At 35.4% G+C, this 24,593-nt stretch overlaps 1 protein-coding gene across 1 annotated transcript in view; it reads left to right on the top strand.

The window, feature by feature from the left end:
- Window positions 1-24,593, top strand: part of gas7b (growth arrest-specific 7b) — a 117,780-nt gene that overhangs the window by 30,428 nt on the left and 62,759 nt on the right. Inside the window, exon 2 of the mRNA XM_088928227.1 lies at window positions 20,947-21,067. Coding sequence (XP_088784353.1) covers window positions 20,947-21,067 — 121 coding nt within the window. The remainder of the gene's footprint in view (window positions 1-20,946; window positions 21,068-24,593) is intronic.

Below are 24,593 nucleotides of genomic sequence, written 5' to 3'. Positions count from 1 at the left end.
TATATACGGCAAGGGACATGCATGCAATTAGTGGTATTTACTGTATTTTCTGTCTCTTTTATAATGTGAATGACATCTATTTCCTTAATCTATGGCTACAGTTTCACTTGTGAATGTGTATTGTTTTCATTATTACTGTATGTCTTTCTATATACCAAGTTCTGTGATGAATGCTATTTAAGCCCCTTAAGGATGAATGCAGTAGAAAATCTCTTTGAAGTCAGCTGTGAACAGACAGAATTTGAATGTTTTTGATGTTTGTATCTGGTTCAGATGGCTTGTGGAAAAATGCAGTGTACTACAGTATATTGCTCAGATTGAGACTGCATTCTTGACTTGTCTCATGTACAGTAGTAAAACAGATTTAATTTTTATGGAACACTTTTTGGAAGAATTCACAAATAACATGAACAACAGCAAAAATGGAAATGATTAAGCCATTTTTAGGCTATACCAAAGTGACTTTGTTAGATTAAGGTATGATTAAGAGTTATTAGGATGCAATTATGTATCACAAAAAATGTCTTCATTCTTTGCATAATGTGCAATATCATTTGCTAACTGAAACAGCTTCCAGTAGTTTTTGCAATTTTTGCTTTAGATACATGTGTATTATATAATATTAGCATAAAATATAAGCTTTCTTATAATTTAAATCTAAATGTTTAAAAATCATAATGTAAATCTTTATTATATTGGGTGTCTTTAGCTGCAGAAATATAGTGTGAAATATATCTATAAGACTATGCTTTGCCATTCATGTAGAGCTATCATTTTAACCTACAGTGGACATTTAAGCCAAAAATATGCAAAGATAAATGAGTATGTTGTTCAGAACAATCTTTGGTATGTGAGACCTTTGCTTTATACAGAACAAAAAATCTTGTTTTCATGCTTTCATAAAGCTTATCAGTGAGGAACTGTGAAATGTTCTTCTCAATAAATTTTGTAACACTTTTCACAGTTCATCCAAATTGTTTAATCAAACTTCTGATGTTCATATCAGGACTTTTGTGAAGGCCACTGCATCTCTGAAAATGTTCCATCTGCCTCTTTAAGTTCAAGTTGAGTTTCCAGTACTGTATGATTGGGGTTCTTGACTATATACTTAATGTTATAGTTATGGAGAAAGTTGAATCCCTTCCTGTTGGCAGTCAGGCTATCCCTAGCCATAAAGGGTTTAGTGTTTTACCTCAATCTGAATTGTGCAACTAGAAAAGAAATACAGGAGTTGTTTTTGTCACATTTTCCATTTTAAATTTTTATATAGGGTTTTTTTCTGTTCACGTCCTATTGTGTGTGCTCTGTATAACTGTGTTTCTGTTTTTACATGGAAATATTTTGTACTTAGCAGCTTACACCTGCACTGTGTAAGATTGTACAGGGAAGCTTATAATTTTGCAGTATAATATTTTAGTAATGGTCATAAAAGGGAAGATGTGATACTTAAAAGTTTCTCATGTCCACTTCTTGCGAACACATTTGGATAGGAATCTCAGAATTTTTTTGTGTTGGTAAACTGCCATTTGAGACATTTTTCTCATATAGAGGCTTCTATAAACAAAGGTGTGAACATAAACTCTACCCTAAACATGAATTTATTGTGGAAGAATTTGGCGTATCTCTTTCCTCAATATAGAATGGTAATCTACTCTATATCATGCATTGAAGTTTTAAGGAGAATGTGTGAAATGAAATAGCAGGAAATTGCTGATAATGTTTTCTTGTCATTTGAACAACAGTGATGTTTCTCAACTACAAAACGAATGAAGATACTAATAAGTTACACCTTACCCACACGCCTGTATTACTGTTGAAATACATTCTTTTGCTAGAAAAAAATAATACATAATATGATAAATGGAGTTTATATAACAAAAGTTCAGGAGGGATGACAACAACCACGCTCAATTGTTCCTAGCCGTCAGTAATCAGCAATCACTCCATTCATCCTTCCTCCACCAAACGCTATAAATACCAACACGATTTCCCTCTCCCTCGGGTGCGACTTTTGCATCCCACCTCCACCCCAAGTCCAGCTCTGCAGCAGGTTACCCTGCCTGGGGGTTCTGGCCTCCTCGTACTATGGCCAGGAGGCCGGCCCTCAGCCAAGCGGGTTAAGCCAAATATCAGCTCCATAACAGTTCATTACGCTTCAATCTTGGGCGTTGTCATTCCTAGTGAAAGCCTTTATTACTTTTATTAAAGGTAGCAGTAGGGATAGTCCACAGTGTATTCTTATTTCTTATAGAGAAGCTTTAAAAAATGAATACCACTGAATTAGAAATTACTGTATAGTATGGAAAGAGTCAATGTTGTGCGCACACTGCAGGGGTTAAACTAATGAAATTTATGTTTCCAAAATAGGAAACAGACACTTCCTCAGAAAACCCTCTGCTGTGGTGATCTGAATATGCTGACAGTGTGCTTATTAATGAAAACATAGAAGCGCCTTACTTATTTTCTGTTCACAAAAATAAATGTTAACATTATGCCAAAAGTTTGAAAACAATCCCATTTAGTACATTTTACAGCCTCTTTTAGACATGCTCTTAGGTAAGGCTTGGTAGATATGTACTAAAATAAAAAGGAACCTACTAAAAAGATGAAATGAGAGCTCTAGCCAACTCTTCAATCTTCAGTATGAGCAAAGTCTGTGCACATTTTGCTAAGACTGTTTTTTCACTGATTTAAACTAGAGGTTTGCTTACACATTGTCAGAATATCTGTGTACAATAAATACATAGTTTAATCCATATCATACTGTTAAAAAAGGCATCAAAGCCTGTGATAAAACATGCAAAACAATCGATTTCAAGTTGTCAAAATATGTTTTTTTCATTGTTATTAATTAAATTATGTATATTTTAAAGATGATTATTTAAAGATGATGTAGAACCTCTCGTACTACATCATCTTGGAAAATTAAGATGCGGAATGCATGAACAAGATTTAACAGATGACTTTCCTTCTTAATGGATAGGTGAAATAAATCTATGGGGATTTTTAATAAAAATTGATATTTACATTCTGTCCCTCAGATGTTGGCAGTTTCAGACATATTGCTTGACCCAGGGACTCTAAATCACAAGATAGGCTTGGGGTTTGTGCAAGGCAGATTGGCTTCACACTTACACAGGAAACATCAGAAGTGAGTCAGCAGTAGCACCAGCCAGCTGTGAAGAAAGTGATTCAGTCATGCGTGGAGATGTGTTCACAAAGGAATGTCAGAGCTAGAGGAACTTCCAGTAATCCTCCTTTCAAACTTAAGTCCTTTTGTCTACATACCATCTCCTTAATGAGCAGGGGAACAGCCCACTGAGGATGTACAGTACATTTAAATTATTCCTTTAAAATCATAAAATGTAAAATACCCCTGTAATATCTTTTCACTTTAAATTTTGATCTGTTTTACATCTGAAAATGGTTAATGGTGTTTAGTACACACCTGATCATCAACCCACATTGCAGTTTGCTTCTTGTTCCCTACAATTTATTGCAAATATTTTGAAGAAAAAGAATTTCTATGTCAGATTGCAAACTCTCAAATTAAAATCTCCTTACAAGTTGTTATTGATATTACAGGTTTATTAAACATGAAGGACATTATTATCACTAATCTTATTGATAATAATATTTCCCTTTACCATGCATTTGTAAAAATATTTTATGTAAATACCTTTACTCATTAGAGGGGATCTATTTCACCCACCACTGAAGTGCAGCACCCTCCTGGGTGCAACAGCCTGCTTGTTTTTTACACACTGTAAGAGGACAGAGGGTCACATACTGTAAGTGATTTTAGTTCACTTCATTTGTGTAAAAGAAAGATTAAAAAAAACACTGAAGCCAAGAACTAAAGAGAGAAATTAAATGTTCTGTTTGTGTTGCTCAATTGGCAGCAGGGGTGAATTTCACTGTAGAGACCCCTTAGTTTAGGCGGATGGCCTCTGACAAAGGATATTCTATATTTGAGCCATTAAGGGTGTGTGAAGTCACTGTGGTTTCAGGAGGAGGAAGCTCTCAGCAGTTTGGCAAAATCCTCTCTTATATTACTCATTCAGTGTTGAAAGTCTATAGGAAAGATTTGCTCAGTTTGAAAAAAAAACATTTTACATCATTTGCATGCACTGTGAGTCACATGTACAGCAGGTGTGAAAGTACAAGCTGTAGCAAATGACAGTAATGTCTTCAACTCCTAATGCTAATGCATCTAAGCTGCTTATTAATTCTGATTAATATTTTCTTTTGCTGCATGCTAGATGACTGGTGCATGAGTTAGTTTTGCAAAGATTAAAAACTGAGTAAATATCCTGGTGATCTCAGGTCCGCGAAGTTGGCACTCCACCAAACAGTACAGACAATGAAACCCTCCTCATTTGTTCAGGCTCTGTTTGTGCCATTGAAAGAAGCATTTGGACTGCTTCTGTTCCTTCTATTTTGGGAGGTGTGATGTCACTTAGCACCCCTACAATGGCATAGGAAAATTTAACTGGTCTCATTCGTTAATGCTCTGTTAATGTTGGTTTGTACTGTTCAAAGTAGCATCAGAGCTGCTTTCATTCCAGAGCTTAATGCCTGCTTTTTCAGGAAATTACATGATTGTTGGCCCCCTACAAATACACAGGTCATGACCCCTCCAAGATCATTCAATTGTAATCTTATAACCAATTGAAACCTAAGTGCTAGTGTTAAACATGTTTACTTAATTTCTGATGTATTACCTGGACCTCCGACTTACTGTAGACCTCTTCTTGCGAATTGTAAGTTGCTAACACAATGAATGCTGTATTATTATTATAACCAAAGACAGTATTGTATGGGGTTACAATTATAGGAATTATTCATACCTGATGTGGTTTATTCCTTATATACTGTACAGTAAATCCAAACTTCTATCTCATAGTAAAGTGACCTAAGGAGTGTCTTGCTTTTCCCCTTTCTGTTTCTTCCATACCTTCATACTGTATGTATTATGATCTGAAATATCTCTTGGATTGACAGATTGTTCTATGATTGTTCCCTGACTAATGTACAGTAGCATGGGAGAGGTTTATAATTCAAGATGTCAGATAATTTTATAGACAAAATCATTTAATTGCCTTTATTAGTTCTATACCTACAGTACATACTGCATATTCTGGAATTGTTTGAATTATACTTTTCATTATAGGACAAATGGGAGTTTGCAGTCATACAGCCAGTACAGTTTTGTGAACTGTGCAGTGTAATCTAATAAATACAGCATTCAGAAACACATTTCAAGCTTTTTTCACAAATGGATTTTGTAGTATAATTTTATTAAATTACCTCAAGTTTGATTAGATATGTCCTCTTGTGTGTTAAATGACTGTTTTGCAGTCAATCAATAGAGTCAGCTTTAGTCTCATTATCAACTTCAGTACCACAAATGCATCCCGTGCTTGTGTAAAACTGCACCGTATGTAAAGTATATTGTATAGAGTATATACTGTAGCACAATATTCTTAACTTCAGTCTGTAAACCTAATCCAAAAGGTACAAATATCAATACATGGTAGAGCGCAGTATACAGTATAGCCCACTGAGGAGTTTTGACATTTAGTCACTCAGAGCTAACGAGTTATTAAAAGCAAATGTGTTGTCCTGAAATAACTAGCCATCCCACCTCAATTAAGTCCCCACCTACGTAATACCTGCAGGAAGTTGCATATACTCTACAACAAATACCTGGTACCAGGAAGCACAATTGACATCAATGATTTGGACAGCAATGGAAACAAGTTTAGTTTTCCAGTTTATCTCCTCCACTCTGAAGCAGCAGATATGGTATTTGACCCCTGTCATTAGTGTAGAAACTTGGTGCAAAGCAGTGAGTATTGCATTAAACAGAAGTCATTAGCCAGGCCTTCTACATGAATATCGTGATTTGAATGTTGGCTGTCATAGTTTAAATAGGCTCCACTGTGTTCTGGAATGACCCTCAGAGAACATTAGCTTTCCAACATACTGTTCAGTTTTTCCTTAGCTTTCCCAATCTAATGTCTCTCTGAGTAACATTTTAAAATCTGGATCCAAAAGGCTACAGTACTGTATGTGCCTAAAAATATCTCGATGCAGTAATGAGTTATTTGCCCTGCTAAACTGCTGTCAGGTAACTGGAACTTAGTTCTCTCAAGTATTATTTACATTTTAAGATAAAGCAGTTATTAACCTTAAGCGACTTGTTCAATCAGAGGAAAATGGTTAGACTGCATTACTTTCTAACAGACAGTTTAAGCTGTGGCAGACCTTGATTTTGTCTGAGGGAAAGCTCTTTTTGCCTTTTACCAATGCATAACTTCTTGTCACTGAATAAAATGTAAGTCGAGTCTACAAATTTCAAGGTGTTTAAGCAGTAGAGAAAGATTTAAGTACAGTATACTTTAAGATTTCCCCTGGCTATGGTACTCATTTTCCTCAGGCTGTTTTGTAAGATAGTAGCTGAAGGCAAGGATCTGTCATGATTCTCCCAAAATAAAGTTATTGAACCCGTAAATCTGTGAATGCTCTCTTTGGATTATGGGCATGCATACAATTTATTCAGAGAACTTGATGGTAGGCCTTCATTTTGACAATAACACAATAAGAAATTGAAATATATTGACATGCAGTAATATGGGGTAAGCTACAGGATGCAGATGTGCATTAAACTATTATTGAACTATAAATTATTGTTTAACTGGATGTCTTGCTTGATATTTCTTGTTAAACAGAAATTGAATAGCTTTGTATTTTAATATATACTTACATGTACAGTTTTTGCTATTGATTTATTAACACACACAAAGCCTTGGGCATAACAAAATCATTATTAAGTTCTTGACCTTGGTGATAGTGGCAATAACACATCTGGTTCGACTAATTATAATCTAGCTACTATGTGTCAATGTTCTTGTCTCTTAAAAACACATATATGTGAACTGTGAGGTGATAGTAGCTATAATGTGTTTGTACCATGCAGTAATGCTTTTTTTATTTTATGGCACAGCCCAACACAAATGAAAGACATTTGGTTTTTACATGGAAAACATACCATGTAGTTGTTATAGCGTTAATTTAAAGACTACTGGCATAGCAGTAGTGAACTCTTATGATAGGTGTCAGGAGAAAAGGTTGTCCACTTTTGGCATGGCATTATATCTTAGCACTGTGTGGTCTTGCATGGTCCACTTCTAGGCTGAATAATACTAACAGAAAACAAATGTTACCACCAGTACTTAATCTAAAGTGTTATCCAATTTTAATTTTTAAAAATAATTTGACAACTGCTTGCTCATTTTTGTTATAGACATTAAAGACAAATTAACATATTAAAAGAGATGTATTTGTTTTGTTTTGTGGTTTCCATCAAACTAATTCTATCTGGAAAAATTACTCATGTTTTTTTCCTTATGATTACTGTTAATACTGTTAATTACTGTTAATAATAATAAGAAATTAATCATATGAGAATCTTGCCCATTTTAGCCACAGGGGCTGATTGGTTCTCAGTTAAACCTTGTACCTGGGAGATTGAATACTTTACAACTGTTTTGATGGCAAATTTAATAATGTACCATCATATAATCCTATTTAGTGAGTTAGTGCATGAGTAATTGGACCCTGTTTAGTGAGTTAGCGTGTGAGTAATTGAGACGCTTCTTTTATTTGAACTTTTTTAGCTCAGGGAACAATAGCCTGGTCATAAGGATGAGGGCATTCAGAGCCCCTGTGCTATGTGGAAAAAACATGGAGCTAATACAAGGGAAATTATAGAATAGAAGAAGAAATGGAGAATTATGAATGCTGGAAAAGTTTGTGACATAAATCTGTCTTTTTCTTCTTTATGTCCTCACTTCTTTCTGGAAGTGGATGATGGTTGAGAAGTCCTTAAAGACTGGAAAAGCAAAGTTATCCATTTTGCGTGCTGTTACTGGTGTATAGTGAAGAGGCTTTGATGAAGATGGCCAAATCCTCCACTTGCGATGCAGAAATAACATTCCTTTTTTAGAAAGAAACATTTATTTTTTAGAAAGATCACAAAAAGATTTTTTTAACATATAGTTAACCCATAGCTGGCATGGTTTGCATGGAGTGTTTGAACTGGTCATAGGAGCAGAGAAGTGGACAGTGGACAGTGGAAGGTCCTTTCTAGCTGTGGAGGTGGAAGACATGATGCTTGTTTCATTTGAGCCTCATACAGTTATATACTACACTGAGGCTAGAATCCTTTCTTTTCAATTAGATGGTGTAGTGCTTGCAGTTTAAAATGATAAAAAAGGTTTTCCTTTCAGAGAATTGCAAGACATTTAAGTGTTTGTGAAACTGTATTTGATCCAGTTTTCACAGTCTGTAAAAAGACACTAATTTTCTAAAGGTTCACCAAAAAGTGTTGATGGTTCCTGAAAACATGGCTTTGTTATAATAGCCTAAAGAAACTGAAGCTCGCGTTAAAAAAATATTTTGAACTTATTTTGCGGACAGCTTAAACATAGATGGCAAATCAGCAGTACTTGCATCACTAGATGTGCTAGTACAGTATGCCTCAGGAGAGATAGCACAGCAGAGCTGATGGATTTGTCTGTGATTCTCAGCTCCACAGCCTGCTTCTGAAGCTGTAATGAAGGTCTATTCCTGCTGAGGAGGGAGGGGGAACATTCAGTGGAGATTTTTATCTCGTCAGATCTTTTTATCTCGTCAGATAAAACAGAAAATACAAAGAAGCCTTTTTTGCCGCAGCTGAAATGAATCTGGAGTGTTTAACTGGCCCAAAGTGTAAAGCACTCATTCCTTTCAAAATGCTATTTATGAGGACAGGTGCTTTGGACAAGAGGAGGGAAATGGACCTCAAAACAAGTTGGAGGGGTCAAGGAGGAGGAAATGTAAGCATTGTGATCTTGCTAAATTGGGCTAAGCCATTACTTTAAGGATGTAGAGTCAACCCATTCACATCTCTATTTCATTTTCACTTACAGTATACTAGATTATGAGGTATACAGTAGGTGGTACACAAAGGTGTCATTTGCTTATTGGGTTTCTGTCCTGTAGAAGTATCTAATACGAAGAAGCTGAAAAAACAGAAAGGAAAGAGAGACTGAAGGTAATCACAAGCAGAAAAAATAAATTAAAGGTCAAGATGTACCATAAAAGATAGGAGAAGAGGAAATGTGAAGAGATCTTCGGTGCTACTCAGGAATAATACACCCAGCACAAAATAAAGTTTTGTAGAAGGTTGGACTAGGAAATTAAGTAAACAATGATACAATGCAATGAGGTAAAGAAAGGACAGGATACTACATGCAGGATAGTTAAAGGGCTCACTCACTAGCTAGATTCGTTTCATGATCCTGTTCTGTTGTGGCTAATCTGAACGTTATGTTTAACAATCATCGGCTCATTTCATCCTGCTCTGCCCTTCTTCCATCAAAGACCCTGTTGAATAAATGAATTTGCGAATGTTAAATTCACAGATGGCGAGATTTCTAAAACCCATGTTCTTTGGTTGCCCGTACCTAATTGATCTGAGGATCTCATCTAGCTTTATGTTGAAATGGAAAAAAAAAACAGTGTATCAGCTTTGCCTACATGGCTATGTTGACTTTTCATTGTATAAAAAAGTGCATTCTATTTTCAGATTTAATTGCACTTTCCTGTAGTTTAAATAGTCTTGTATTAAGATAATTTATTTAGAAGACGTACTGTACACTGACTTTTGTAATGATGAATTATGCTCTTCATACTGTAATTATCAGTATTACATACTGTACTGTTCAAGTGCAGTTCTGCTTTAGAAATATTGAAAACTTAGATAAGTAGTAAGTTTTGTTGTGAAGGGGAAGTGTCATTGCAGAAATGACTTAAGAAAAGTCAAGAACAAAGCAAACATTTGGTGGACAGTGAGTCTCAGTCATTTGCTACTGTACTGTATATAGATGGCCTTTCAAAATGACATCACTAAAGGGAATATACTTTAGATGGACTTTAGAGTGTGTATCACTTCTTCAAAAACTGTTTTTCAGTTAAAAAAGCACCACTTTGTTTACAACCTTATTTTGACAGAGTAATTTGACAGGTTATGGTTGATTTTCCAGGCAGATCGCCAGTTGTAGAGAAATGGAATGCTATTAAGGATTTTTCCACCATAAACACTCTTATTTTTTATATGTAGTAGGGGGAGGAGGGTTGGCAGGGTGTTGGATATACTGTATATTCAACTCCCACCAGTGTCAGCTATTGGGTTGAATTTTGCACTATATTTTTACAATATAATGTCTTCCACAACAAATGTTCTAAATAATTCAACTACTGTTCAGATTTAAGCAGGCCCAAATCCTGTCAAGTTTTGTTGGAACCAATCACCTAATGTAACCCTTTTTTCAAACAGCATGATTTGTAGATTCTCTTTCCAGATTATTCACAATGAATGCAGAATGCTGTTGCAATGCCAAGCGACTATGAAGAGTGAAAACACAATGGTAGTGCTGATTTTGCCTTGCTTTGGCGCATCGATTAACTGATTTGTGATATGTGATGCTGTTTTGAGTTGAGGTGGACAATTACTGGTATGCTTGAAATCAGGATTAGACCATTTTAAGGAAGCTCCTCTTGTTTTTATTTTAGATGTTTAATTGTATATTTTCAAAACATAAAAACTCCCTTTGTGATTCATATTATATATCCAGAGACAGTGACTCCAAATTAAAATAAACCTTAAAACACTGGAGTGTCTCTGTATAAACAACTCAACATTTGGGCAAATTGGAAATATCTTAATGTTGAATTATTCCTATTACTGCTTCTGAACAAACATCTACACTTTAGCCACACACACAAGCACAACAACGTGTCTGTTTGTCTTAATAGATAAAGTGGAATAATCAATCAAAAAATATTAAAATTCTTCCTATTTATATCATTGTGAAAGTGAAATTACAAACACTTTATAGTCACATCACAATATATTGAAACATCCTAACTACACTGCTGTAGAATCTTCAATGGTATTTTTTACCTTAAGGTTTTAGAAATGTCTTAATCAAAGAGATGTCTGGAAGAAGAAAGGAAAGGGAATCACAAACCATGCAATTGCCCCATTTGACCACTAGGTGCACCACAAAATGCAAGGAATTGCAGACCTTCGACATCTGTTCTGTACTATTCCTTTATCATATACATGTATGTTGCTGTGACATTACAGGTTCAGATTACACTTTTAAATGAAATATTTTAGTAAATGATAGAGACTTTGCAGACAATTATCAAAAATCTTATTTATGCTAGTATTTGTATTAGTTTATTGCTGCCTACATCTGCAGCGCTCTACAAATCAAAAGAAAAACCATTAACCAGAAATTAACTATGTACAAAAACAGCCTAATTGTAAACAAGAATCAATTAAATATAGATATCAGTAAGTAAAAGACTGGAACCAACAAGTTAGTGATACAGTGATATAGAACCAAAGAGATACCCAACAGAGAGATGACATTATTGTTCTCAATGTAATATTAATTATTAGTATTTGCATCCCTGAATGCATAACTTGCCAGAGTGCTTCATATTGTTTTGATCATTTTTAGTTTTTTTGCGCTCCACGGAATACAATCCTGTTTTCTGTCCAAGTGCTGGGGTTTTACACTGTTGGAGTTTGTCTTGTAACCAGCTGTTTTAAAAGCACTGATACATTATCCAAATGCTCAGTTTCCCCCCATATTCCTTTCACATTTGTCAAGAATTAATCATGGAGTTTAGTATTATTATGGAGTTATTAAATTAAACTGTCGAAGGAATTAAAAAAATACAACCATCTGGCTATGTACATTATTAAAGAGTACATATGAGGACTTGCTGGCACAAAATGTTTAATGTCACGATTTTCATCACTTAAATATTGCACTGAAGCACGGTCTTTTCTTATCAAAACATCACAATATTTTGAATTGCTAAATCCTTGTGTAATCTACCAAAATACAAATAAATCGCCTCTTGATGTACTGAACTTTAAACTGCTTTTTTGGCAATGACTACAATATGTTCAATATGAAGGTCATTTTTTTGGTTCGTCTGTGACACTGAAATTGAAATTGTAAACTGATTTCTGAACATTTCCATATATAACATTGTTCCTTTTATCAAACCAACAAATAGTGACATTCTTATCCATTTTCTCCAAGACATTATATACTCTTAATCTTATAAAGAATGTGAAAGACCACAATATCATTGGTCAAAATATTACAGACTCCCAGTCAAATGAATAGACCCTCAGTCAGAGATAATGCATAGCTGACTTGTTGAGGATAAGAAAGATGTCTGTCACTTTCCCTAAGTGAAACAATCCCCAGATCGCAATCCTCTAGAAATCAAATGGAACAGTCTCTTGTACACCATTACCCTCATCAAAACCTTCAAGTGTGGTAATTTGCTGGATGAATCAGATGGAGTTGATGGAGTTGATGAATCAGATGTGTTTATTTTAAAATATTTTGTAGTATGCCACGTCCTGTTCAAATGTCCTTTGCTGATGCCCCATAACAGGGGGTTCCTCATATTTTGGTAATTAAGTAATCTTTTCGTAGCCTGCTAATCTAAGCTCTAAACCTGCTAAACCTAGGCTCTTAAAATGTCATTCATAAGCTTGATTTCTGATTCAGCAAGATTTCTTCCTGAAAATATCCTAACAGAGGCCTGACAGTTTATCTAAAAAAAATCTGGGAGATATGGTCAAGCTTGTATATGCAGTATATACTGTAAAGCAAGCTCATTCTATTTCTTTGGGATTATAACAAATATACTTTTTTGTTATCATAGTTTATGTATTTTTCATGTACTGTATTATTCCAGAAAAAAATGTATTTCTGTGTCATATCACATTATGGAAAAGGTCAGCTTTGCTCAATATAAATAAATGAGCACCAATATGAATTGTCAAAACTTCACTTACACAGTCTTTCCATTTCTGCCGATTCCCATTCTCCACCCCCAGTGTGACATTAGAAAGAAAAGGTGCTATGCTTTGCTATTCTTTATAACATCTTTTCAAATTTCATAGAATAGATGCTGAGTCTTTTAACAATGAGTCTTCCATCATGTAACCCATAATTTATCAGTCTGGCATTGTTGTACAGTACACTCAGTGCACATTAGGAATTTCAAGATGTACTTGTCATGGCTACATAAAGATACAAATGAATCAGAAAGAATTATATGAAATGAACTGAACTCTAGGGTTACTGGTCTTGAAATATTTAACCATACCATGGCTGCATTTAAGAAAATCAGTGCTTTGAATGTTCTAAAACTGATTTTATGATATATACTTTATAAAAAATTAATTTAGTTTGGCTAACAACATGTAAATATGAAATTAAATGGAGTTAAGTTATGTTATATTGATGGAGACTGTGAGTTCTTCCCATGCTTGCATGGGTTTACTCCACAGTCCAAAGACATACCGGTAGGCTAACTGGCTTCTGGGAAAACTGGCCGTGGTGTGAATGTGAATGTGTGTGTGCCCTGCAATGGACTGGTGTATGTCACTTTCGTGCCCATTGCTTGCCAGGATAGGCTCCGGCTCCTCCACAACACTGTATTGGATAAAGTGGTAAGAAAATGGACGGATGGATGTTAAGATGGTAAAATATACTGGGAAGCCTCATTTACAGTACTCCAAACAAGTTGGTTTCTGCTTTACAAAAATGGACTTTGCTGTTATGGAATGACTTTGTGGAACAATGGCAATGTTAATTTCCTTTTTGAATTATCAAAGAAACTTAACTCATTTTGTCTTGAATTGAGATGTCTATGAGGGGACTAGATGCAATTATTTAATCTCCTGGAATGTATTATACTGGCAGGTATACAAGACACAAGTAAAAAGACTTGGTTTAAGGACTGAAAATAAGGATTTTTTTCCGTAGTGGATTGTAGGTGTCTGAAATAAGCTACTGTTGGGGATACAGATCTTTGAGACCCTTCAAGAAAAGACTCGCTAAATCTCAGAGTTATAAGAGATTAATAACTGGATTGTGAGGAGGGTGGCATAGCCTTTACTCATGTGCAGTTCTCTTGTGTTCTCTCTTATGAAATATGTCTGTGATATACAGTAAGAAAGCATGAACCTGAGGTGAAATTAGAGCCAAATGCTTTGATTCTGACTGCCACTAAGATCATGCTCCAAGAATCTATTATTAATTTAATTGTGCCGCTATGGTGTGAGTAATAAGTCAACAATGCATTTATAAGTTTTTTGTTTAAAATTAATTTTTTGCAAGCCATCATCTCCTTAAAATTATTTTGGAATATTTATAGTCTAGGTTCTTTAGTTCCGGTATGTTAATTATTAGAAAAGTTATTTAAATGGGATATTTATTTATTACAATTTTAAATATATATACCTTTATTAAAATAAAAGTCATGTGTGACTATCTATTAACAAGTAGTAGTTCAGGTGGGTAGCTGCATCAGCATGCGTAGGCTGCAAAGGAACAAGTAATAGGTTTATTCCATGGTGAAAAAAAGAAGAAAGAAAACACAACGTTTCGGCCGTGCTGACACCTGAAGAAGGCTCCACGGCCGAAATGTTGTGTTTTCTTTCCACGGCCAAAATGTTGTGTTTTCTTTCTTCTTTTTTTCAGCATGGAATAAACCTATTACTTGTATCTATTAACAATGTGTGTTTTTCACGGTTTCATTTCTTACAGCTTCAAAGAATTCAGGCACGATTCTATCCAGAATTGTCAGCTCAGTTGACTCTTAAAATCCAACAGATAAGGGTAGCTGCTAAGCAAATACATAATAAAAATAATACAAACAGCATCATGGCCTGATGTTCAGTAGGTCATTTTCTCTTCCCTCGCACTATTAAAAAACTGTGATTTCCAGCAATGTTCAGACTTCAGTTCCCATAATTATATACTATAGGATTAGTTCTGTAATTGCTTCAATCCCTGTGTTTTTTATTTTCGCTACATATTGTACAGTACAGTATATTGATACTAGACATTTGTAAAGGTACAAATCAAACAAACAAATCTGCAGTGGTTCTTAATCTTATTATAGATGATGTACTTAACAATTTGTGTCAAAGAGTCTTTTATGGCTGTAATTCAGCTGTTTGAAATCATGGATGAGAGGGTTAATGCAGCATTACACCTGAAAGCATTGTTTCTACTGTGGCTTTAAACCTTCCCACCTATTTGGTATGTCTGAAACATGTCTGCATAAGAACAAAAAGGAGGATGGAAAATGGAAAATGATTGTTCTGCCTCCATTGTGTGGTACATGAGGACAGCAAAGGAAGTGGGATTGGAAATGATGCTCAAACTAATTACAGATGTTAAAAGCAAGTTGGAGTTGTTTCTTGTTTCCAGGCAATTTGTGGCTTATTCCTGCAAACAGTATGTGCTGGTCTCCTTCAGTAACACATTACAGCAATTAAAGGATTGAGAGTAATTATAACCTGAAGTCTTAACTACAATACTGTCTGTACTCAAGATAACTCATCAAATATGGGCCTTCTGAGCACAAATGAACAGGAAGGAGGTGATGTCTGGTTTGGATTGTGTTATGGCAGATTCCTTTTTTAATCTGACAGATAAAAGAGTTAGAGATAAGGAATTCTTCAGTCCAGTCTTTGCTCATTTTTGGGGTAGCTGTCTGCTCAGTGGCTTATGCTGTATGTGGGTGTGTGATTAAAACCAATGAAGTATGCATTTGTTTGCTTGACACATGAGAATGTCAAAACATTTCTGACATACTGTATAGACAAGTGCATTTTTTTGAACACAGTTTTTGCCTTTGTAAGCTGGTATTTTTTAATCAGGTGCTTTTTTTTAACTTTAGCTAAGAATCAAGTATAAATGCGACTGAAATTTCTTTCAATGGATGGGACCTGGCCTTTCTAAATATTTCACAAACATTTAAGATTTTCTTTTTTTCAGGACAATGGAAGCTATTTTCATAGTGCATTCTACAAACAAACACAAAACAAGTATAAACAATTAAAGGCAAGCCTTTTATCTCAGAGGTTCCTGTTTTATTCTACTTAAGTGCACAGAGACTTTAAATGCTCCTTCATACTGTATGGATTAATCATTCTTTTCACGGCCTAATCATATACAGTATTTCAGGATAATAATCTTTAATCTTTCTCAGATTAGAAATAAATTCACTGTCAGCTATCTTCTCTGTCTATGTAAAGAAGCATGGTACAGTATGTGTAATGATACTCCAGTCATTTTCAAGTTACTAAGGATGTGAACATGACGATATGATAAGAGTTTTGGAATGAACAAGTGGTGATGTTGTGGAGGTCCAGTGTGCTTGTGTGTGTAAGTGCCTTGTGAGTAGCGTTCACATTCCAGGGTGTGGTCCACCTTCAGTCCTATCCTTCAGGGATGGGCTCTGGGTTGCTGTGACCCTTACCAGTATTAAGTTATTTTCTGTTAGTGAAAAGATGAATGATCTAGTTATATTTACAGTAGAGAGCTGGAGAATCCTATGTTGGATTTATCAATCTAACAGCCTCTTATTATTAAAAGTTTAAGTAAAAATCTGAATGTTGAACTTCTGTACTGTTTTCTTTCTATTGATATTTGTGGTAACCTAAGCTTCTCTTGAGATAGCAGTATTCATCACTGGAGAACATTATCAGTTTTATTTATAGCATCTTCATTAACATAAATCAAATGTTAATTTCCAAAGAATAGATGTGTAAAGTGTGCACATGCATACAATAAGTAAGGACACACGTTGTGACAAAGAAACATCAGCCTGATTGTTTTTGAGGAAGACATGATTATAAAATCAAGTGAACAAGTTCAGAAAGTTCGGAGTTATTTTGTCATATTTCCACATTGTAAGAGTAAGTACAAAAGTCTGTTACTATCTGACATGAGTCTTGAACTTTCTCACATTTCAAGTAAGAGAGTAAGCGATCCCTTTAATGTCATACAGTACATTAAACAAAAGGACCAGCCATTGCTCTGCTTTCACAGATATTTCCTGAATAAATAGAAAAAAAAGAAAAATATTTTGACATTCAATCTTGTAAATGTGGTTTTCTATTTACTGTTCAAACACGATTTACTGTCCAGCAAAGGTCAGTAAATGTTTTTGAGGTTGGGTACAGTATATCCTCTCTTTTCAATCATATGTGTGATTAAGTAAGACATACTATGTGACTATGTGATAACTGTGATATGCAGTTTTGTAAGGGCAGTCATGGGGCTCCCAGGCCCTACAAACCAGTAAAAGCACTCACTTAGAGTCCCGGTAAGCCTCGTAGACTAGATGTCACTGTTCTGAGATGGGTCTATGTCATCAGCCAGCTATGACTAGGATTTCCATACAGCTGTCCAAGTGCTGCCGGGTAGGTTGGCCTTACGATGTCTGGAATTTACTTGGCTTGCCTTGTAACAGCAACTCCTGGGACCTGCCAGGAACCTTTAGAAGCCTTTAGACTTGCAGAAGGTTATGTCTGTGTGAGATGCACCACTTCTCCAAACGGTAGTAACTCTCCTGTAATGCACTGAGGAGCTTGTAGTGTACAGTATGTCAGAGGAGTGCATGCACAGGTCAACATTCACCCCTTGTGGTTCGGGGGTACATTTACAAATGGAGGTTTCACAATGCGTGGGCATGAAATGAACATTATTGGCAATTCAGAATATAAGCAATTGCATATTCAGTTGCCTATGGAGCAAACTACCCTAGCCTGCCTGCCACCAAACACTGTATGCTCTCAATCTTATTGAAAGATCTACTGCTTTAGTTTTATGGTATATATGGTATTTTATGGTTTATGTAAGCTGAGACACTTGCATTAATTCAGTCATTGTTCCTTTCAATGTATAACACAATACTTCAGTTTAACACAATCTATGATAATACAACATCATAAATTGAATGGAAAACTTTGAGTAACCTTTGAAAAAAAAATTAAGATATCATTGTTCATGTTCCCATTTTGTTACAGCAAATCAAATCAATTAGAGGACAGGGAAATACAATGATTTGGCTGAAAAAAATATGTTTGTAATTACCTGCAGTGGATATTTGTTCGATTTACAAAAATAGTTCTTCAGTTTACATAAATAGTTCTGTAGACTAGCATTCTGACAATAGACGTGGATAAGAGAAGTTGTTCTGAAAATACAGTACCACACAGCTCATGCATAGATTCTGCCACTTCAAAAAAAAAAAATTCCCAGAACAATTCATTAAAGATCTAGGTTTTAATTATTAAACACACACATACTATAGTATTATGTACTTTACAAGGTATCTATTTCTTATTCTGTTTTTTATAATTATAAATGTGTTATGGTGCTGTTTGGGTATAAATAATGAATGGTTTGTTGCCAGTGTTGAATTTTGAGATTCCTTGTGCTTTCCAGGGGATGTGGTGCATTACACAGTCTGACGTGGACAGGCGGCTATGTGGAGAGTGTTTAGTCGCAGGGAGAGAGAAAGGCAGACCTTGATATTTCTCTGGTTCTCAGGAATGCAGTGCAAGTCAGCTGCTGAAGTACTGAACTGACCTGACAGATGGGGGCTGGGAGGAGCAGGCAGCCGGGACACTGCCCTGTCTCCTCCAGCAGCAGCTGCACTTTTTCACTGATTCTGTGTGTGCAGCCGAGCCTTCGACTAAATGAGAACCGAATGTTCAGAAAAGTTAAAACTGGGCACTTCACATATCCTGACTGTACTCCGTCCCCACAATGATCCATACTGAATTAAAAACCTTTGTGGAAGAAGAAAAACAACGAAGAAGCTAAGGCAGCGTTCTGATCAAAGAGCATGTGGAAAGATCCCAAACTGCATGCGTACACTTGTCTCTTTTGGTGAATTATGAGAATGTTATTAAGTAATAACCTTAAACCACAGAGAGCGTGTGAAGTTCCATACTTAAGGAAAGTGATCCCAGCTGGTAAATGCCATAAATTACATTGCGTATGAAATATCTGAAGCTGTCCTCTTGAAGAAGAATAGAAAATATTATGGGCTAGTGCCAAATGATATTTGATAAGTATAGAAATAATCACAGACATACAGTATTGGTCTTCCTCCTTCTGCTTAAACACAGATTTATAAATTAGGTTAAAAATCATAGAAACATAATTAGTGGCACAATGGTGTGGTTGTTCATGCTGCTACGTCACAGCTCTTGGGTTCAACTTCTTTGAGGAATTTGCATATTTTTTCATAAGGGAGGCCTAGTTTTGTTCCAGTTTCTTTTGACTGGCAGGCTATGTTAATTGGTGTCTCTAAATTGCCCCTGTGTGCTTATTAATTAATTAATTTAATTGCTTACACTTATATTTCTGGACGCCCCACTCAAAGCGCTTTACAGGTAATGGGAACTCACCTCCAACACCACCAATGTGCAGCCCCACCTGAATGATGTAACAGCAGCCAGTACACTCACCACACATCAGCTATCAGTGGGGAGGAGAGCAGAGTAATGAAGCCAATTCATAGATGGGGATTATTAGGAAGCCATGATTGGTAAGGGCCAATGGGAAATTTGGCCAGGACTCCTACTCTTTTCGTGAAACACCCTGGGATTTTTAATGACCTCTGAGAGTCAGGACCTCCGTTTTACATCTCATCCGAAGGACGGTGCCTGTTTACAGTATAGTGTCCCCGTCACTATACTGGGGCATTAGGACCCACATGGACCACAGGGTGAGCGCCCCCTGCTGGCCCCATTAACACCTCTTCCAGCAGCAACCTAAGTTTTTCTTAGGAGGTTTCCCATCCAGGTACTGACCAGGCTCACACCTGCATAGCTTCAGTGGGCGCCAGTTGTGAGTTGCAGGGTGATATGGCTGCTGGCATATGTGGCTTATGTGTATATCCTACAATGGACTGGTGCACCCTACAGGGTGTAGTCTTACCTTGCACCCTAGGCTTCCAGCATAGGCTCCTAGTTAAAACAACCATCACTAACAACAAGTGACTTTCTTGATTGATGAAAAAGAATCATAACATAGAATTGTCTAATGGGCCACCCATTGATCTCTATGTTTTTGGTGCACAAAATTACTGCTTTCATCTCATTTGTCAGTCTTGTGCTAACTTAATATAAAAATGTAAAACAAAAGTTTTCAGTTGGTGACCAATATTTACAAGATTAATAAAGTTCAAGACATTCTTTATTTAAAGAGACAGTGAAGAGGAAGATATGGTAACATGTGCAAAGCTGAAATTTACATTGAAATATCAGGACATTTATTATGAGTGTGCCTAATAAATTGGCTGAAATTAAATTTCAAAAGTCAAAGCAGTTTTTGATGTACCGCTGTTCTTAAGAAATTAACATAGAATGCTTTAATAAGATCATTTAGTAATGTGCTTAATAAATTAAGCTTCTTATCCTCAAGCAGCAAAGGGTAAACTGGCAATGGTTGCTTCAAAATACTGATGTCCAAAGCATCCTCTAAGATAAAACTCAGTGGAACTTGTAATTAAATTGTAATTTAAACCTGATCACTACTGTATTGAAGTCTGCAATGGAACTCTTGCAATGAAACTCAGTGGTACAAAAGATTGAGCAAATGGAAACCATAATAGTTCGATTATTAGTTTAAATTAGTTTAAATTACATCTTGAAAGTGTTTGTACACAAAGTTAGTTAGTCTGCTAACCCTTTTGGCATTTGTAACCTCTCAACACTTTTTTACATTTTATCATTTATACTTCATACGCCCAGCTGCTCAGTAGATTTGCAGAAAAAGCTCAAATAAAACATGCCATTTCAAAAATTATTTTTCTTCTCCTCACCCAAGGTGGTAATTTCACAAACTGAAATTACCAATAGTCTTAGACTTACATGCCTAGACAACCCTTAATAGTCCAGGATTAGTGATAATTAGTGTCTGTGAGATCAGTGGAAGGCAAAATATTTGTCACTCTTACAACAGTATGTCTTCTTTTTTACAGAAGCCGGTGTCTGTAAATCCCATGTCTGGAGATGAGCTCGGCAGCAGCCCACTTCCTCAGGGGTGGAAGTGCTACATGTCGCCACAAGGCCGCAGGTACTATGTCAACACATTAACCAATGGTAAGTGGGTGTTTCTGCAAGAGCTTCACCAACCCAACCTGTCAGTTTTTTGCTGGTGACAGAGGGAAAATGTTTACAATACTGTAAGGGCCTTATCACTGCTTCTGACCTATTATATGGTGTTTTTTTCACTCTTCATATACTTTGCTTACCTGATTAAAAAGATGAAAATCACTTTCCATTGACAACAGAAGGAAGATAGCGTGGCCTTTTATTATAATAATGAGCAAACACATTAACTAGGGCATTTTACCAGTGTTTAGTTCTATGTAAACAAAAGGTGGTGGAGTGTTCTATTTTTAGAGGGAAACTGCCCTAACACTGTCGCTGCACAGAATATACAGAAAACTGTTCACGCTAAGAAGTAATTCTAGCAATAGGGAAATAACTGATGTACTAAATGAATAAACTTACAGTACCATAGGTCTTCGTTAAGGTAGAAGTCAACAAAAGGCCTAAGCAGCAGAAGGACAAAGTTCTCTATTAAATAGTATTGGTTTGGAAGAAGAAATCGTGTTTCGGGTAGTAGAAGCACTCAGAATTAATACATCTTCAGGGCCCGATAGTGCAGTATCTTAACAGTTGCGCTCAAGGAAACAAGATGATCCAGAATCATTGACTTAATCACTCTTCCAACAGTTGTAAAAGACAGGAGAATTGCTATACCATTAGACTGGAGAATTGCTGATATAGTGCTCTGCCATTGAAAGGGAGACAAAACTGAACCAAGTAATTACAGACTGATATTCTGTATCTGGCTATATCCATATAGAAATATATATACTGTATATTGTATGACTATATAATGAGTAATAAGTAATGTTATGGAAATAATAAGTAGAATGAAACTAGTATCTACATGGGAATCAGATACTAGGGATTAATCAGTATGAATTTAGAAAAAGAAACAAGTTCTTGGATACATGTAGACCATGTGATATAGGCTGAAGAAGCAGAACCCTTTAAGTCTTGAACAGAGAAGTTTCTGAAGACACCTGATACAAGTAATCAAAATGCTCAAAGGCATTAACAAAGTCAGCCCAGTGGACTTCTTTAGAATAAACAGTGAAATACAAACCAGAACACAAAAGTACAAGCGTATTTAAATATGAAGAGGCACTTAAAACATTGTAGGCATATGGAACAAGCTACCCAGCTGATATCCTTGTTTCTTATAATAACAGCAGGATGAGATCCTTGGATCAGTTAGTTACTAACAGATGAGCTAGATGGCTTTGTTACACAGCTGTTAATGCAGGACACAATATTCTACTATCAGTAACAGACCCAGCTCTATGATATCACTGTCATGTGGTTGAAATAAAAAAAAAATTGTATCTCACATCCTGGAAACTGAAACAGATATACATAGTAATAATACATTTCCTGTATATATAAATTATAAATACGTGTACAGTATATACATATTCACTATGTTCACAATGTATCATATGGTTTACAATGATGGACTGCAGTGGATTTAAGAAGCATAATTGACTGAAAGTATAATACTTTAATAGCCATTAAGGGGATCAAACTCCTGATCACATTAAAATACTTTTACAGGCTCAAACTATTTAGTAGCAGAAAGCATCATCAACATCCAAGATTTTAAAAGCTATGAGCCAGGAATTCTGAGAGCTGGGTTTTGCATCTATTTCAACACATGACATTCCTTCTACAGTAATGGAAGCATTCACCTTAGAATAAAACCTTTCATACACAAAAAAATAAACACAGGAGTTATTTGTCATACAGAGATTTTATAGGGATTTTCTGCATATTCCAGAGTATGACAGATGATTGTAACTTAATGTTATCTGTTCTACTGTATATGATTGTATGTTCTACCCAATGCAATGCATGTGCAGTATGGAATATTATTGCTAAAGTAAAAAAGCACAACCATTATATGAATGATGCCATTTCATTTACATCATTTGGCATAAGCATTTTTTACTTTGAAAGCATCTGGAAATAATGATAAATGATACTTAAGTAGGCACTTTCTCTTTTTAAAGCTATAAACGTTCCTTATAAGGTACTGTATTTAACAATTGTGATTGGTTGCTGAAATATTATTGACTTTTGTCGTAAAAGCATTTGGTTATAACCCTCCTGATGCATTAAGTGTGTTTTTCACAAAGGCATTTATTGTATCTTTTCACAACATAAGAAAAAAAATTTGAATGGTACAATGCTTTTAAAATGAATCATTTTAATTAAACACAATTTTCAGTTTGATTTAATATAGAGTCTATGAGTGCCATGTTCCGTGTATAAAGATGCTTCATGTTGTTTTAGCTGAATTAATTAAAAACAGATAAGGGTTTAATTTTTTTAATCTGCTTTCATTTCAAAGAGATAAGACAGCTATAGACTTTTTTGTCATGTGAAGATAGGAAACATACTGATGCAGCATTTTTACAAGTTTTTACAAAAAACACACCAGTATTTGTTATATTTTTTCCCTTATTTCAGCCTTTTCCTAAACAATTTTTTTAATGATTAGTAATATATTTCTGGGTTCAAATTTGAACTATTCAAAGGGCTATTGTCTGTCTTGAAACAGTGAAGTGCAGATATATCACCCTGGTACTGCTAGCTCTCCACAGATTTGAAGCTCAATACCACTATCTCCTCTTGTTCAGGCATGTGTTCAACCATCTGTATTAGACAAATATGATTTTGTATACTTTCCATTCAATAAGCTGTCTGCTGTAATACACTCTTGCAATCTGAACATGACAGATTGTGACTCTTGGATACTAGAGGCTTGTAATCTTTGTGGATTATGGAATCCAGGATAGACCAGAGATTTCTGTCCTCATAAAACAACTTTGTCTTTCTCAGTTTCTGATTTATTTTGGAAAAAAACATGCTAAAGGATGAATAGCATATTTTCAGCAGTTCTTCAAGTTGCCAAGAAAACAGTGTAATGATATAAGACTGTATTGCTTGTAAACTGGATGACTGCAGAGGCCGAAGGGCATCAAAGGAGAGCAGACCTTTTTCATTATGCTAAGGGATTGCTTTAAAATTGCTATGTACACATAATATATAGGGCATCAAAAATGATTGAAAGTTAGGACATGAAAATGTCTACCAAGTTTTGAGTTACAATACAATAATAATGATGTGAGTGATGGAGACAGATAAAGAAGAGCAGCATCTTATCATTCTACTGTAATTTAAACAGTACATGGTAGCTTGGAGAATAAGTTGCAGTTTCAATTAAATGAACCTTAATCTCTATTTCACTATAACACAGTTTACTTTATGTAGAAAATATAAAATAAAATAATCATCTTCTATGCTTATTATTTATTTTAATTTCATTATAAATATATTTCATGAGTAGTTAATTTATGTTGATGTTAATTTACATCTATAAACACTCAGATTAATAAAATATAATGATAGCTTAAAAGCTATCTCCTCAGCAAACTTTTCTAACCTTTCTGTAACCCACTGTACTTCTGGGCTCTTCTGCATAATGTGATCCATCAACCTTCCACTAAACCCA

This window comes from Atractosteus spatula, chromosome 11 (assembly GCF_055471065.1).
Source record: "Atractosteus spatula isolate fAtrSpa1 chromosome 11, fAtrSpa1.hap1, whole genome shotgun sequence".
Lineage (NCBI taxonomy): Eukaryota > Metazoa > Chordata > Actinopteri > Semionotiformes > Lepisosteidae > Atractosteus > Atractosteus spatula.
The sequence above is the reverse complement of the archived record's forward strand: the minus strand, read 5'-3'. Positions and strand labels throughout refer to the sequence as shown.